Source organism: Melitaea cinxia, chromosome 11, assembly GCF_905220565.1.
Source record: "Melitaea cinxia chromosome 11, ilMelCinx1.1, whole genome shotgun sequence".
NCBI classification, from domain to species: Eukaryota; Metazoa; Arthropoda; class Insecta; order Lepidoptera; family Nymphalidae; genus Melitaea; species Melitaea cinxia.
Window position 1 is genome coordinate 11,460,406 of NC_059404.1, and position 17,679 is coordinate 11,478,084.

Below are 17,679 nucleotides of genomic sequence, written 5' to 3' on the forward strand. Positions count from 1 at the left end.
TTTTTTCAAAAGGCTACAGTTTCATAATACAAATGTATATATATATATATATATTTTTTTTGTTTTGTTTATGAATACTTATTTATTTTTAATTTATTTTGTGTGTTAAATAATTACCAAGTTTTAATGAATACGCTGCATGTCAAATCTTGAGTAAGGACGTTGTTTACTTTCACGAGAAACTAATATTTATGCAAAGGTAAGTACGAAACAGTTTGTTTTAGAAATGCTCCTTAAAATTATGTAAACATACTTTTATTAAGCGTAGTTTAAATATAACGCGTCATTACGTTTTAAAGAAATTTACGTAGTTACTAAGCTTACTAACAATAACTGAAAAAAATTTTCTCGTTAAATGATTGTAACTAAAAGTAATATTTTGTAAAAATTATCGTACCTTCGTACAGCGAAACACAAATGCTAGTAGATAAAGCATAAATCATTCCTGGTGTAAGAGAACGGAATTTTTAACCACGCTTGCATTCGTAACTCGTTTAAAATAAATCTTCCTAGTGGAGAGCAATTTGTTCCTTTATATTCTGTTCCGATGACCACGTAGTTTTTTAACATCTTTTAAAATTTTAAATGGCAAGACTGATGGTAGTCTATGATTTGATAGAGTGTTACATCTTTTAAAAATGGTATGACATTTTTATTACCTTACATAGGAAAAGAGTGGAACGGTGTATAAAATTCTAATATTTGTGTTAACACTGTTTACTACCGTGGAGACTGCTTTATTATTACTATTAAATGGTAAAAAAAAGTGTAGTTTTATAAAACCACGATGCAGGTGAAACTTTAGTGAATACACTTGAAGAACACTTGCACAAATAAATAAGAATATAAATGCTACACGGTCAGCTGATGCGAGCTATGGGCGACACCATATTGGCTTTGGCTGCTCTGCCAAGCGCCTATCACTTTATCCCTACTCCACGGCCAGCTGTAATACGACATACGACTGCGATAGATGAACCAAAAATTTTGGGACGATAGAGAGAAGAATATAAGTTTCACTTTAATAAAAGAGCCGAAACACAATTATTTGAGGCAACACATTTCTTTCTTTGATTTTTGTTCTATGTTTATTATTTTACACAAATTTGTTTTGAAGCTGCTAGAAATTATAAAACACAAAAATTAAACATCCTTTGAAAGATTTAATTTAAGTTGTGTTTTATGCAATGATTGTGCAGTGAGAGAAGATAATTTACACGTACATAGTTCCAAAAATAAAATTTCCAAGTATTCGATTTTAAAAAAATACTATTTCCGTAACGTCCAACAAGCTATTTCGTAGTGGAACACTGCAGAGTATTCGATTAGACCAATAAAATTAGCCGATTTATCCGGAAAGCACTCTTTGACGTAATCTTATTGGTTCAATTTAAGCCAAGTTCTCGATGGTATGTTTCATGCTCGATACAAAACTCTGAGTTAGCTTTTTAAGAACTTCGCCAATATTTATAAACTATTTCGTAATTTAATTTACTATGAACATCTTACTCTAATTATAAATTTTTATTTTTTAATTAAATATCTTACTATAATTATAGTTTTAAAAATTCGATATCGAACAAAAAATTAAGAACCTCTCTCACTTGCTCTGTTCACCTCGCCCGATCACACTTTTCGTAACGCTCTCATCAGGCATTCACCAGCTTACTCCCCAAATCAAGCACAAAAAAGTTTTACTTTAATAATGGTGTATTATCGTAATATTTAAAAACAATGTTAAAACAAAAACGCATTTTTGTAACGTTGACGAACAGTATTATTTTACTATTTACAAGTAAAAAGATGAATAATAAATATTCTAGTGATTAATAAAGTTCGATTTCAATTTTGAGAACAAACAGTAATACATCAAATATAAATGAACAACTTGAAATATACACCAGTGAAATCCTCTTAAATAGATTTTACAAAATTAAAGCAACTTAAATACAAACACTACTTCATTATATTATTTCGAAAGCAAACCCTGAAGTACTTAGCCAGAACTAAATTATCCGGAGTTAAACTGTAAATATACCCAAACCCTTGGAATGAACAAAATGAATAAACCAATTTGATTAAGGATAAAACGGTTCGACCAGAAATCGGATTATCTGAGTTTTTATTAATAAACTTTTTTTCTTTTTGTTATTTTTTTTCTTTGTAACAGATTATTATTGTTTCAATATATAAATAAATAAAAAATAATGAAAATAGTAACAATAAGTATCTTAGTATTGTAACATTTCTTAATATGTACCAAAAATAAGCGTATTTTAATTGATGACATAGAAAAAATACTATCGCAGATTACTCGAAGTGCCCTCAACATGTCCTCCACCAGCGTTCCGCGATTGAGAACTATTCCGATAAAGTTATTTACTTGGGTATTAAAGAAGCTACAAATTCTACTTCGTGACAAATCAATAATTAATATTCTTGAAAAATAGAGTAAAACTTGAAAATAAACATTATATAGAACTGCTAAAGACTATATTCGCTTAAAGATAAAGTGACTAGTTGTTTTTTTTTTTTGTATATAATACGTAGTAGAGGTAATGGCTAGTTTAACATACACAGACTACTCAACATTACTAAGGTAGAATACTAAGTGACTGATGAACAAAGCTATAAATACTATCGAATCCACCCGGAACAGAAAGCCACTGCCAACTGTGTCTTTTTGCCGATACATTCATATATTTGCTAGTAATCTCATACAGTCTATAAATAATCTACTCGAGCGAGCACAACTCAACTATGTGAAGTAATTATGTAGATTTTGTGATAGTATTTGTCCAGTAGTTCCTCAGATTATCGCGTTCATACAAGCGACACTAGACATATAAAAAACATAAATTATTACAAAAGTTATTGAATTTATAGTGTATTAAATACATTATTATATGTAAAAGAACATAATGAAAATATTACATGTAATCGAATTTGAATTTATATTAAATATTTCTATCAAACTTATAAATACAGCAATTACGATAAATATCCTTGAACAATTCACTTCCATATTTCAAAAAATTCAATAGACTAAGCTTTTACAAGATACACACATAGGCGTCAACAGCTTCTTCGGAGTGACAAAGCCAGCTAGGTCACCAACCCGTCTGCCCAGCGTGGTAACTATAGGCAAAACACATGAGTTCACGCCATTTTTGGCGCGAACTTGTGGAGCCCTATGTCCAGCAGTGGACTGCGATAGGCTGAGGTGATGATGATAATGATAACATATATGTTTCAACGATAGTTGAAATCGAGTAAATAATAGCGAAAACGTATATAACAGTTAAAAGTTTGACCTACAATTCTTGCTTCATTTCATCCAAAAATAAACTGATTAAAACTTTTTGCATATCTTAAACAAAAGTAAAACTGTCTTTCATTTTCACGTTCAGTGTTAAATGCAAACACTTCTTCTAAACAAACGTTTGAAACAAGAGAAAATCAAGCGAGATGTCAACTTAACCGTAAAAGCCCCAACTTTTGCCGTAGAACTGCAGTAGTCTGCTTCAAATGGGAAAGTTGGGCACAAGCTATGGTTTTATTTCATGATTGTAACGGAAGTCACTAGAGATATGTGTGCATTTGTAACACTAAATTTGCTTATTTATAATTTTATTTGTAATATTTTACTGTTAGTACGAAGGTATCTCATTAAATAAGTAATTGAGGTAGAACTAAGCTCTATATAATTGACTATACGGCCCGCTGTACCGGTATAGTACCACACTTGCCCATAATTCGCTATAAAGTAGCTATTATGGCTATTATAGCCACGTTTTCACAGTGAGAGAGCCGGAAACTTATATAACGATACGGTTAATAAGAGAGGAGAGAACGTTCTATACTCATTGGCGCAGATAAAAAAGAAAAATGATAACAATTATTGTTCTATTAGTAGTGCAAGAAATCTTGTAAAGTGTTGATATTTGTATTTCTATGGATATTTGTTTTAATTTTTGGAACATGTTTTGAAGAATAATGTTTCCGTGCCTTGAAGGGCAAATAAATACATCAGTCCCGGAACGTACTCTTGATGGGGAATTATCTGCCAACTCGCAATGCAACAATGTGGTAGATTAAGTTCTATTCTTTCATATGGAGAGGAAAGCGTTCTTCCAGCAGTGGCACGTTAATAACGTTATTAATATCTTTCATCTAATATATACCTAAATAACATTCTCACACACGAAGATACTTTTCAGGGTGTGGATTATTATTATAGATGTTTTTATGAACTTAACCAGCATAACAACATCGTCAGAGATAATTAAAATTTATAACATCATTAATAATGTCATATTTATAAATTATGTTATTTAGTAATGCACCAACATAAAATACGATAAACTGTCAGAAGAAAAAACATTTGTAAAACAAGTCTGAAAAAAAGGTACATCTTTTATTGCAAAGTGTGGCCTAAGCTGTTAAATAATTTTAACTGAGGTAGGGCACAGCAGGAATTTCCTGCTCAAAATATGGAGCAGCCCGACTGGGGTAGTACCTCGACCTTACAGAAGATCACAGCAAAATAATACTGTTTTTAAGCAGTATTGTGTTCCTGTTGGTGAGTAAGGTGACCAGAGCTCCTGGGGGGATTGGGGATTGGGTCGGCAACGCGCTTGCGATGCTTCTGGTGTTGCAGGTGTCTATAATCTACGGTAATCGCTTACCATCAGGTGAGCCGTACGTTTGCCGATCTAGTGACATAAAAAAAAATAATACAGTAACGTTTTTTTTGTGTATAAAACCTAAAGTGTATTAAGAAAAAAACCTTAGAACACGATCTTACGATTCTGATTACGTAGCTACATAATTAAATAAAAAAATACATCATATTTAATAAGCCTTCATAATTTTCATAACGAGGTTAATAATTAACTTTAACATTTGAACCACAAATTTATTTCATGACAAAAGAAAAAAGAAAAAAATATGAATGTCAAAACTAAAAATAAAAAGAAAACTGATACATACAATTTTCAACCATGAGCTGTGTGACACACATTATTTTAATTGCGGTCTGGCCTCTCTATTGATGAAACAATGTAAGAGTTATACTTACTATCGCGTATAAAATATCGAAATAAATAAAATGAATCGCTACATACTCGTATGTTACCAAGTGCTAAACTCGGGAACGGCTAAACCAATTTGTACTAGTTTTTTTTTTAAGATTTCAAAATCTTTGAAGAAGATTTACAGAATAAAAAATAAGAAAATTGAAAATCTATTTTTGTTTTACAAAGTGGGACTATTATTTTTTTATCGTTGACAATTCCCATGAGAGTGCAGTCTGTCGGGTAAACTATAATCGGAATAAAATTCATGCTTCTAAATTTACATTTAATACCCAGAAAACTGTTATTTTTTTTTTTTTTGTAAATGGGACCATAATAATCTACCATACTACTTTAGTAGATAGGGGTTGTGTAATCATCTCTACTACGAGTAACGATCGCTATCAAGTGTCTATGGTTCAATCATATTCTATTCTGACACGATAACTTTAACAAGGATATTATTGATACAAAGGGTAAGAATTAGTATTGCGGAAAAGCAATGATACGAAAATCGTATTAACGATCTCATCTGAAATTCAAAAATTAATTACTAGATTAATTCATTATTTCACTCTCAAACGTTGACAAAAGTTTGAATAGGGATATCACCATGTTTTTTTCTTTTATCTTAGCCATTTTTAGATTGTAAAAGAGAGGTTTATGTGCAATAAAAACAAAATCTAGTGTCAACGAGTTTGTATAGTTAAAAACGTCTAAAACTAAATTTTTTAAGATGTTGTATTTTTTATCGCCTACAACGAGGATTAAATATTTTATTTAGTGAGGATATGTGAATTATTTGTATAAAGATAAATTTAAATCTATTGAGCAGGATACAAAATTGAAACATTTCAACAGTTAATAATTATTTTACACATTAATATTTTAATTCTGGATAGTACCTAACTAGTTTCAAAACCGTAAAAAATTGTCACATTCCTAAATCCATATGTCCGCAGTTACGTTTAATAGATAAAGTACCTACTAAAGAATGCCATCAAAAGTCATTACTTAATAAGTATTACCCATTGTAGGTCATCAAAAAAGCTGAAAAAATGAAGTCTCGATAAAAAATTATGTAACTCAAATTTCAACTAAGTACTTACGTCATTTGATAGCGATAATTTTATTGCTTAGCAGAGACAAAATATTCTAGGCCTCCATTAAAAACCAAGATATCTTTCGGAGCTTTTAAAATTTACATAGAAAACACATTTTATGTTAGTATAATTTTCTTTAAGTACATTTTAAATTCAGTTAATACTCGTAACGTCAATATTTACTTTACCACAATGTGTTATAACAATAACACAATCTTCTTTAATTAATAAAAATTTATCTTTTTACACATTATTAGGTGGTGTGTTTGTTAACCTTGTCTGAAACAAACTATTATTATTATAATTAAACATTAAGAGTTTGGTACTTATATTTCATTCATATCATCATTATCAAAACGGGTAAGCATGTCTTTTTGAGATTTAAAGCTATGTTAAAAAAATGTTTTCATTTTTTTTAGAATTTCTAATAATATACACAAATTTTAATAAAATGTGTCATTAATGACATTTTTAACCAAGTAGTACACAATATTCATTTTAGTGCACGCAAAACTTGGTTTATTACATTTATTAAAAAGTTAACATTTTGTTACAATATCGTTGAAAGTACTTTTTAATTCCTTTGCGGAATACATAATTGACCAATGCCGATTACACTTCGTATTTGCATATCCTGTCATAAACATTTTTATTTAAAAATCTGTGTTTATAAGTTTTCTAAAACCTAATTACAAAAATTATTTTTCTACAATTATTATAATGTAAAATATTTCACATATGAACATGTCATTCATTGATAGACACTTTTTATGATAGTATTATCATTTAATACAACATTTGTGTGTTTCAAACAGGGATTGGATTAAAAACTGGATCCAGATAGCCCAGATAAAAATTGTACGAAAATTATATGAAAGTTTTGGAATCTCTGTTCCAGTAATGAGGTCATAAACCAGGGATGCAGACGTTAGATGCGCATGACTCTGTAAGCGCGATCAACTAAAACCTTTTACTAACTTCAAGATATACTAACATCTTGAATAAATCACAAAATAATACATCAAAGTGAACTAAGATAAAGTTACATTTTGTTTTGTAAAATCTTAAGCATGATAAAATAATACATGCAACACAATACGGTTGTATACAATACGGTTCGCTTAAACCGAAAATAAAAATCATCATATCAAAAATTTCGCTCTAGCGGATACATCGTTCCATAGCTTAATTGGCTAGAGCGCCGACACGGTCAGTCGGAGACGCGGGTTCGAATCCCGCTGGAGCGGTCAATTTTTGATATGATATTCAAAAATGTTTATAATACATGCAAACAAGATACGAGCACATACTACGCAGGGGTGGCTAGGTTTTTTTATTTCTACATATATATTGGTATACTGTATATTATATTGTATATTTTTGTTCAATTTTCTGTTAGCTTGTGGTGTCTAATATGAAATAAAACCACGACAACGACCCCACTGACCCCACCACCCCAAACGATCTTAAATACAGCTCTGACAAGAAGTGATTTTAACATAGAATGGCTTAATAAGTCTTTTGTATGTAATGTATTAATTATGTAAATACATTAGCATCAATTGTAAGAACAAAATAAAGAACACTTTTTTTTCAAAAAGGGTTGAGCTTTTCACGTTCATAACAAAAGGTTTTGGTGGACAAAAAAAAACGAAAATTACGTTTTCAAAAGTCATCGTTAACTAGTCAGAAAGCGATGGCGCGAATAATCCAATTTGAAAGTTGAGCTTGCCGAACCACGTCCACTCATAATTAACTAGAGGTCGGGGACAACCGCCATGAATAAATAACACATGTGACGCCATGTAAAATAACTGAAAATGTTGACTGTTGTTGCAGCTGACGCGGATTGTAGGGTTCGTTCGTATTCGTACACTGCTTATATATCTCAGAGAACATGAGTGTGCATGTTCCAGCTTTAGACAACTTTCACACTTACTTCTACTTTTAAACTGGTGCATATTACGTTTTAAATATTTTTACTAATTTCAATTTCAAATTACAATTTGAGATTGTTGAAATGTTTATTTGTTCAAAATAAGTTCAAAATAAAAAAAAAATCAATCATCCTTCTCCTACATGGGGAAAGAGGCCTATGCCCAGCAGTGGGACAGGCTGAAGCGCATCAAAGCGTTATTGGAATCAAAAAAAAATATAAATATACAGAATACTGAGTTGCTGACTTACTTTACTTACTTATACCGAATAGATTTTATACTCATGAAAAGAATAAATTAAAATGTCTATAAAACTTTGTACTTAAATTAACATTTTTGAAAAAATAAGACCATGCATATCTCTAGCATTTCGTGTTTATATTACTCCGTGATATTCAGATGGAAAATTTGCATGCCTGATTTGTCACAAAACAAGGCTTCGCGATTAAAAAGAGCTATAAATGAGCGCGGCTGAATATTTTCCAGCTATCTGCGTTTCATTAAAAAAAAAAACGACAGAATATTCACGATTATTATTTGTTATCAATTTAAATAATTTAATAATTTAATGACAGTTCTTATCGCCAAAATTATATCGTTATAAACATGAAAACAAATACAAAAAAGTGAATATTACTTGAGACTGTGAGATTTTGTATTCCTTAAGAAATTGATACGTATCTAGAGGCTTTTAGGGAAGATTGGACACTTAAACAAGTGGCACTGGGCTAAGCTTCTTCATACAAATAGAACGAGTAAGACCGTTTTAATTGAGCAATAATCATCATTTTTCGTAATCAATTCTCGGGTTTAGAACTGTCAGAAATATTGGAAATCATTTACTATCTATGAGGCTCCATACTTAGATACCTATACTCACAAGACACTTATGATCTATTTCGCCAGTTGTAGATAGCCCTATTTGACGCATTACGGTGTCCAACTGTACAAGTTTATGATATAGTATTCTTTTTTACCATCGAATTCCCATTTATTTATATTTGTATTCGCGAATCTAAAAGTTATTAGTTTATTAATTGAGGTGAAACTGGTCAATTACCTAGTCTACCTCCTACTGTCAAAATATATTTGTAATTTATAAGTAGGATAAACTTTATCTACAAATGGTGAAACTGGCCCTTAAACTACTACGCTATGATACTATCATACTATACAACTACGCTATAATGAAAGATGACTCTATATAGGTTAATTATTTGTTAGCAGAGTTTCGTAAAAATATCTAGGTACAGTTTTAACTTTGAAAAGACGGTTGAAAGTACACTAAATTATTCCCTTGGAGCTCTCAGTTATAATTAATTAGATTGAAAAGGACACGGACGCCTTATCCGTTACCCATATACACAGATACCAACATATTATAGTAGTCATGATGTAAATAATTACTCTCAGAAGAACATAAGAATGAAATTGAAATTTTAAATTGTTTTTTTTTGCTTCTTCATCTTTAACACTATTTATTATTTGTTAAAAATATTCAGTGAATATTATGATCCACGCTACTCCATTGCGGGTTGGCGGATAATATATAATAACCATTTTATATGTTTAAATTTTGTTTTAAATTTTAAGATATTTTGAGCACTGCCATTGCAATTTGTGAAATGTAGTAATAAAATTTTATTATAATGGAAATTAGTCTAAAATACGGTATATCTATCTATATACCGCTTTCCCTCAGGAACGGAAGCTTAAGGAAAATTTTACGTTAACTTGTCGATAGCGGTTTAATGTGTTAAAATTAATCGTCTTGAACTAAAATCCCAGTAGTACTGAATTTCCGTTAACGTTCTAGTTTACATCAGTAGTCTTGAAGCAACTCTATACATACTAAAACATTGTAAAAGCCAAGTTACTGTGTCCATGATTATAATATTGTCTTATTTTTACAGCTAAACCGCGTGACTAATTTAATGTGTAAGGAGGAAAGTTTTTTACCGGGAGTTAAATAATTCACATTAAAAAAACAAATTCGAAAAATATAACGGGGCATGTCCTAGACGTGAACTGCAGAAAAAGTATAACTATGTGTTTGAGGTATCGTCTTATTTTTTCTACTACGTTCACTAGTAAAATTATACAAGCGATATGTTTTAACACGAAGATTTGATGAAAACATTATACTAATTTACTAATGTAACCTGCTATGGTTCATACTAAATTATTTATTTTTGAACTTTCATGTAAACGATGTTGAAGTCGTTTTATGTACTTACAGGAACATATCCATTAACAGATTACATAAAATTGCTAAGGTACATCCCTTGCCATGTGTAGCTTCATACTCTACGTATGTTGTATATGAGTGTTTAAATAATTAATTTGTTTTACACACACAAACGCTGTAACCTTGCCGAGTTTGAAAGCTGTTGAAAATTTAAAACAGAAAACACGATACAGCCTGAAGGTGTTTCCAGTGGTTATGCCGTATTTGCTCTGTTTGTTTCTCCCCCGACGACGAAATGTTTCACTTTAAGAAAACTTTCTCGACTTCTGGTTTATAAATCTGGACGTAAACTCACGTATTTATTTACATACCTACCGACCGCCATGCGCCTGTTAAAGTTTTAAGCTGTCTGAATAGGCAAATGGAAACTCGATTTAATTTTCAGTAGGAGTGCTAAAACTGCAATGTGTTTTAGCTAGTTAATATAATAAAATCCAAAATACAATATGATACCCTTATGTGACTTGTTATACTTGTGGGCATTATTGTTTAATAGAAGTTGTACTTTAATATTCTAAAAGTAATAATATAAATAAATAAGAATTTTATGTCGTTATGTTAGTACCTCAACCATTAACAGTTATCCTTATTATTTATTATTTATAAAAGGTACTCAAAAGAAGTTTACTTATATTTTTTAACTAAAAAATTTATTCAACTAGAAATATGTATCAGGTGGCATTACCGAATTTCAATTTATTTTTAAGAAAGCTAGTGCAAATGAAATCCTCTTGCACCTGAAGCGAATACATTGCCAAAGTCGCACTCCACAACAGCTTTCCTATATAGGAGAATGAAACGGATATTACTCTCTCCTATACTTATGTAAGTAAATTAAAATGAAGTGACAAAATTTATGTAAGCGCATAACTATCGAAATAACTGTATTTCGTTCGGATATATTTTTTTTGCTATTCTTTATTTTATATCACGAAAAAAAGTTATAGCGTTACGAAGTTCGCCGAATCAGCTAGTTGTGACTGACTTACGATCAGACCTTTTTACCCAACTAAGGTCAAACCCAAAAGGGCAGTAATTGTGTATACGCGGTACATATACCAAAATAACATTTTTTTTTTAATTTTTGTCTGTCTGTCTGTTTATCCCGACTAATCTCTGAAAAGGCTGGACCTATTTGGGATTGATTGATGGGACTTTCACTGGCAGATAGATGATGTAGTAAGTAGTAACTTAGGCTACTTTTATTTTAGAAATTTATTTCTTTTATAACTCTACGAACAAAACAATACCTTTTTGTTAAATCCCATGCGGACGAAGTCGCGGGCTTAGCTAGTATTAAGTAAAAGACGTATAGCAATGTAACAAGCATATATTTACAAAACACAATGTTAAGAAATTTTTTTCTTTGAAAATTTAGTACTATTAGTACCTTCTAATGGTATCTTAATTATATTGTTAAATAACAACACTAAACATAACAAATAGTTCATTTATTTTCACAATTGTTAGTACCTTACGCACTGCGAGACATATACCTCCCATCAGTTCGTGTCAAAAAACCCGTTTTTCCGCAATCATCATCCGAAACTAACACATTCAGAAAATTAAAATAATATTCTCACTCACATCATTTCATACTGTAATATAATCATGACACACGGTACTCACCATGTGCCATGATTATATTTTGATTTGAATTAATTCTAATTTATTCGAGATTTTACCATCGTAATATTAAATAAAAAGAATATTAAACATTTTAATATCTACTACAATTTTTGACAGGCTGATGAAACTACAATTTTTAAGAAAAATAAAATTGTAACTTATATAATAGAACACACTGTACAAACTTTACTTCACAAATCAAAATTGAAAATCAGTTTTAAAAAAAATTCCAGTCAGAATTGTATAAATTGGTATATGAAAAGATCCATACGCAAAGCAATCCAAGAATCTAAAACGCGTTTTTTTTTAAACAATAGCTTGACATTTAAAAAATACATATATTGTTAAGGTTCAACTAACACAGTATAATTTATTGTTTCACAAAGCTCTACATTATTGATACATTTTATCAACCAACTTTTGGTTACATGTCTAACGCCGGTGGGTAACTTATTCTTTAATTTTGTCATTTTCTTGAAATCGATCGTATCATTATTATGAACAACGTAGTCTACGTCCATTGCTTTGATCGCTTTAACCACAGTACCTCCATATGCTATCCAATGTCTTTCAAAATATCTTCGCTCTTTTTCCGGTATACTTATAAAATCAGGATAAAAACCTATTCTTTTATTTATAAAAACGTCGGGTAAAGGATCTTCGGGTAATGTCTGCTGATGGGTTTTCTCTTTTTTAATATCTTGATTTTTGTATGTATCATTAAGATATTCCGAATTATTATCGAAATCCTCCTGTTTTATTATTTTCTTATCTTCCGAGTTTGGTTCTTTTTCTATTTTACTTGTTACAGTTGAAAATTTCGTAAAGAATTTATTTAATATCCCAGTTTTGATAGGGCTTTTCTCGGCTTTCACAGCTTTAATTTCTTTTTTTATTGGTGTTTTCTTTAATTTCTTAGGCGGTGGTTCGTAGTTATCACTTGCAGTAGCTGCTAATTTATTTAAGAGTGAGACATCCGTTTTCTCTTTAGATGTTTTGTATAAATGTTTTAATTCTTCCAAATTAGTTGCCGATTCCCAATTTTTGTCATCACGTATTCTTGTTACTCTAGGAAATCTAACTGATATTCCATCAGCTGTATGTAAATTCGCCTTTGTTAATTCAGTACCTATAATTAGTGATGAGGTTTCATTAGTTATTTATCAAATTATTGTACTACACAAGTGACAAAGTAATATGTATATCAAAATAATGAAAGTGAATGAATAAAGTTCACACGAGCGTCATGCAAACAAGAAACAGTAGGTCTTGAATGGGAAAATTAATAAAACGAACCTGTAATTTCCCAAACAGGTTGTTTTTGGGGATCTAATGCCACGAAATCTGGTACCATGCCCTTATTACAGTCCAACCATGACGGCACCCTCGAATAATCCTGTGATATCTTTACCATTAGAGGATTAAGCTCTTTTTGTAATCTTTCCAAAGTACTATCATCATGTCCTGTATGAACTTTAGTCACAGTGACCCACTTATTGCGATGTTTGTCCAAACAACCCATTAGAAAAACAGACATCATACCTCCCTTTTTTCCGGTACCTGGGAAAATAATAAATATCTTTAGATATGTGATTATATATAATAATAGCACTTTCAGATACGCCAAGTTTTTCACGAAGCTCTTTTGAAACATCTTAAATCTTCACATAAAGTTGTACTGGCTTGGAAAACTGTGTTTCTTAAATGAAAAATCAACCTAATCGACATATTGGAACTATCAGTTTTTTAAATAAAATAAAATAATTGTTTGATGAATTCTGCAACTAATTAATTTAAATAATCGATAGATTATAATCTTTTAGTATTCAAAAGCAAATGTGTCCTGGACCATCGAAAAATTACACTAACTATACGGAATTAAGAACACTATGACATAGGAGTAAAATAATAGCAATAAAAACTTTAGCACAACAAGCTAGGTTAAATAAAATTTTTGAAAAAAATCACAAAGGACCTCCAGTATATTCTACGATAAAACAATGAATAATTACCAAACCAAGCTCCAAGTACCACAAGATCTGCTGAGTCTGCCATTGCCCCATCAAACAAATAGTCTTTCTTTACTTTTAACCAATGTCTCTTGCCAGGTTCATAAATTGATTCCAGATCCTTTAATACAAGCCCTTCTAAACCCAATTGTAGTACCTGTAATTAAATTATGTATCTTATAAATAAAATTCTATTAAAAATAAGGATATGAGTTAGTTTTATACTTTTAAGTTATTTAAACATAATCGAATTTTAATTACTTATTAGTCAAGAGAGGCATTCTTTAGTTTTTTTTTTATGACTAGAGTTCCAAACAAGTGTGCAGCTCAATTGATGGTAAGTCAATATCCTAGCATGTGGTCACCTGCAATGCACACATATATATGCATCACATTGATTCATCATATATCATTGTATCACAAGCATAATATTGGGCTGTAATCTCTGGTAAAATTGAGGAACTTGCCGAGTCATGCCTCATTTGTACCATACCCCAATAATAGATAATAAAAAATGATTAAATAAATTTAATGACAATTTAAAGATAAAATAAATGTATTTTTATTTATTAATTGTATTTGCTCGCAAATAAAAAATACCAAATTCAATTTACATTGACAAAAAATAAAATGAGAAGTCAAATATGTACAGTCATATTTAAATGGGACTACATGACAGGTATCAGCTTTCAAATAAAATAAAAATATAAATACTGTTACACCCAGTAAATATTAATATTTCGTAGTGAATTGAGAATCTCCTCTTGTGGCGTACCCCGATGGAGGCTTGTGTGTAGTGGTGGACTGTAATAGGCTGCTAATGATGATGATGACGATGATAAGAACCTCCTAGTTTTATGAAAATGGTTAAAAATAAATAGTGACTTACTTTTGCAATCATATTTGCTAAATCAGCAGGCTTATTGATTAATTCTTGCTCAGAAAACATAACGTGATTTTTAACTTCAACCATAATATCATGCAGTAATTTTCGTCGTTTTCTGATAGGCTTGTCCATTAAAATTTCACCATTATAATATAGGCAATCAAAAATATAAAGGCAAACTTGGGCATCTTTAAATTCAGATTGCTTGTGTATTCCCAAAGTACCAAATGGTAATGGTTTACCGGTCTTCACATCTACCATTAAAACTTCTGCGTCCAAAATTAAATCATCTCCTTTTGGAAAAGCTTGAGGGAGATAATCTTTAAAGTGACTGACTTTATGGGCCATCACAGGTTTTAGAGCACGAGAAAAATATTTAAATTCATTTCCCTTTTTATGAACTTGGACTCTCTCTCCATCATATTTAATCTCGGAAAACATGCCATTGGGACATTTCTTCATAGCCATTTCGACCGACTTACAAGCCTCAGCTAACATTGGTAAAACAGGAGTCATAAGGGTCAATTTGGCTTGAACATTTTTTTGGAAAGCATCTTTATGTTTTACATCATTAGTTTGGGGTAATACTCTATTAAGTACCATGTCAAGATCACGAGAAGTTCGAAAAATATTATAAGCATCTGGATGCACACCTTCTAGAATATGTTTTGGCCCAGCGTTAATTCTTAAATCACCTTTGATTAGTCTTATTAGCATTTTTATATCATTTACAGTACACTTTTTAACAAATTTCTTGAAATGATATATTTGTTCATCTTCTTTTGTAAATTTTGAAAGTTCTTGGAGAAAATCATCAACATTCTGAATCGATAGTACACTATCTGTAGAGGGTTTTAAGGCGTTTGATTTTGTAAAGAAATGTTGAATAGTATCTGCCACATCACCTTGTTCTAAATGTGTTAACATATCATCATGGTCTGTGCTAAATATCCTCGAAAAAAGTTTTACTAATTGTTTACTTTTTAAATTATAGACACGTTTAGAAACTTGAGGCAGGAGTAGTTTACACCATAATTTAATATTTCCTTGAAACTTTTTCCCGTCGCATCCTTTAGTGAAGAAATTATTAATTACTGCAGTTTTTTCTGTATAGGCATCAACTTTAGATATTTTTTGGCACAATGAAAAGAATGTGGAGAATTTATCGTCCTCGACATCAGTGTCTTTTTTCGTATCTATATCACTGGTTTTTGTAATATCTATTTTCGGCGACGATTCATTTTTTAACACTTTCGCAGTATATTTTCCACTATTTTTTTCAGCATATAGTTGCTCCATTTCATTGATTTTTTTCAATATAAATTCCTGATCTTCCTTAGAAATATTTTCCCAGTTTCCAATATCATCTATTGAATCGATACGTTTGGTTGTTGGTCGTTGTTTTAACAAAACATTCATTAGACAATCTAAGTGATGCCATGATTTCATTTGTTGATTTTCTCCATATGGACTAAAAACTAATTTTGCCAGACGTAATTCTCCACTGGGACAGTTCCCTTTGCAACCTTTACATGAAGCTCGGCCCCCTTTTGCTCGGTCAACGTAAAAAGGTGTTGTATCAGACATGTTAATAGCGTTTACAAACACGTATTAGTTTACAGTGTATTTCAAAAGGTTTGATAACGGCATTCTTCGTTTAATATATAACATTCACTCACAATTGGCATGAATCAAAAATTATCTTCCACTACGACATAAATAAACAAAAATTATTAAATAGTTAACACAAATTTCCTTTAGATTAGCACAAATAATTTTGGGAATGTCACAACAAAGAACAAACATTTGATGTGACGTTTGGCTGTCACTGTCACAAAAATATTACGTTCGTTTAGTGATCAGTATCTGCTCTACTCTAAATTAAAATTATAATACTAATTCATGAAAATGATGTAAAAATGTAAACTGTTTTCTTATATTGTTACACGACAACGATATCACGTTATTGGCGTGACACTGAAAAATAAGACTGTAATACGAGTATTGACTGAATGACGCATGCGCGTTTGAGTTTTTCTTAGTTGCGAACATAGGTTGCGAAATACAAATTGATCGCTGTTAAGCGTTTTTAATATAATATTTTGAATACATTAAAAACTTACTATTGCTTTTGTTTTCTTTAAAAACAATTGACTTCTTACAATTTAATTCGTTTTTCTAAAGTGAAATACATACTCTATATAAAAAAAAACTGCAAAGTATGTGGAAAACTATTTTGCATTTTTATTTGTGCAATATACAATTCTAAACATTTTATTGCAAAGGACTGGATGTGGATTAACTATTTATTAAAGTTATATTATTAATATCATTAACTGGTATAGTCGTCCTAGATTAGCTTTAATAGCCCTCTTAAATTCCAATTTTTATTAATAATAATATATTATTGAATAATGAAGAAATTATATCTCTACTTGCAGCTTCATCGTGTCATCAGGAGTTTAGTAGCGACGGAACGAAGCACGGTACTCTTACGTCGCCACACTATCCTCTCGCCTACCCACCAAACACGCACTGCCATTACGAATTTTTTGGGCGTGGAAAAGAGAGGATAAGATTACTGTTTCAAGATTTCTTTTTATACAAATCATCGGAAGGATCTTTAAGGTGTTTTAAATTTTACCATTACCCACTCCCATTAAAGAAAATGATAAAAAAAAAATGAAAAAAAAATCACATAATCTATACATGTAATTTCAAAATAACTGTTTTTTCAAGTGCATATAGTTATTTACACGATACTAAAACACAAAAAAAAGATTTGCTTTTGT

The 17,679-nt window shown here is 30.6% G+C and overlaps 2 protein-coding genes across 2 annotated transcripts in view; one reads left to right on the top strand and one right to left on the bottom strand.

Annotated features, from left to right (window-relative positions):
• LOC123657608 (suppressor of lurcher protein 1) overlaps positions 1-17,679 on the top strand; it is a 252,203-nt gene that overhangs the window by 228,875 nt on the left and 5,649 nt on the right. The window contains exon 10 of the mRNA XM_045593131.1: positions 17,329-17,515. Within this exon, the coding sequence (XP_045449087.1) occupies positions 17,329-17,515 (187 nt within the window). The remainder of the gene's footprint in view (positions 1-17,328; positions 17,516-17,679) is intronic.
• On the bottom strand, positions 11,678-16,694 carry LOC123657766 (DNA ligase 3). The gene is made up of 4 exons (XM_045593279.1): positions 14,891-16,694; positions 14,005-14,158; positions 13,289-13,552; positions 11,678-13,121 (listed from the first exon to the last, which is right to left on the bottom strand). The coding sequence occupies exons 1-4, from the start codon at positions 16,472-16,474 to the stop codon at positions 12,337-12,339; spliced, it is 2,787 nt and encodes a 928-aa protein (XP_045449235.1). The 5' UTR covers positions 16,475-16,694; the 3' UTR covers positions 11,678-12,336.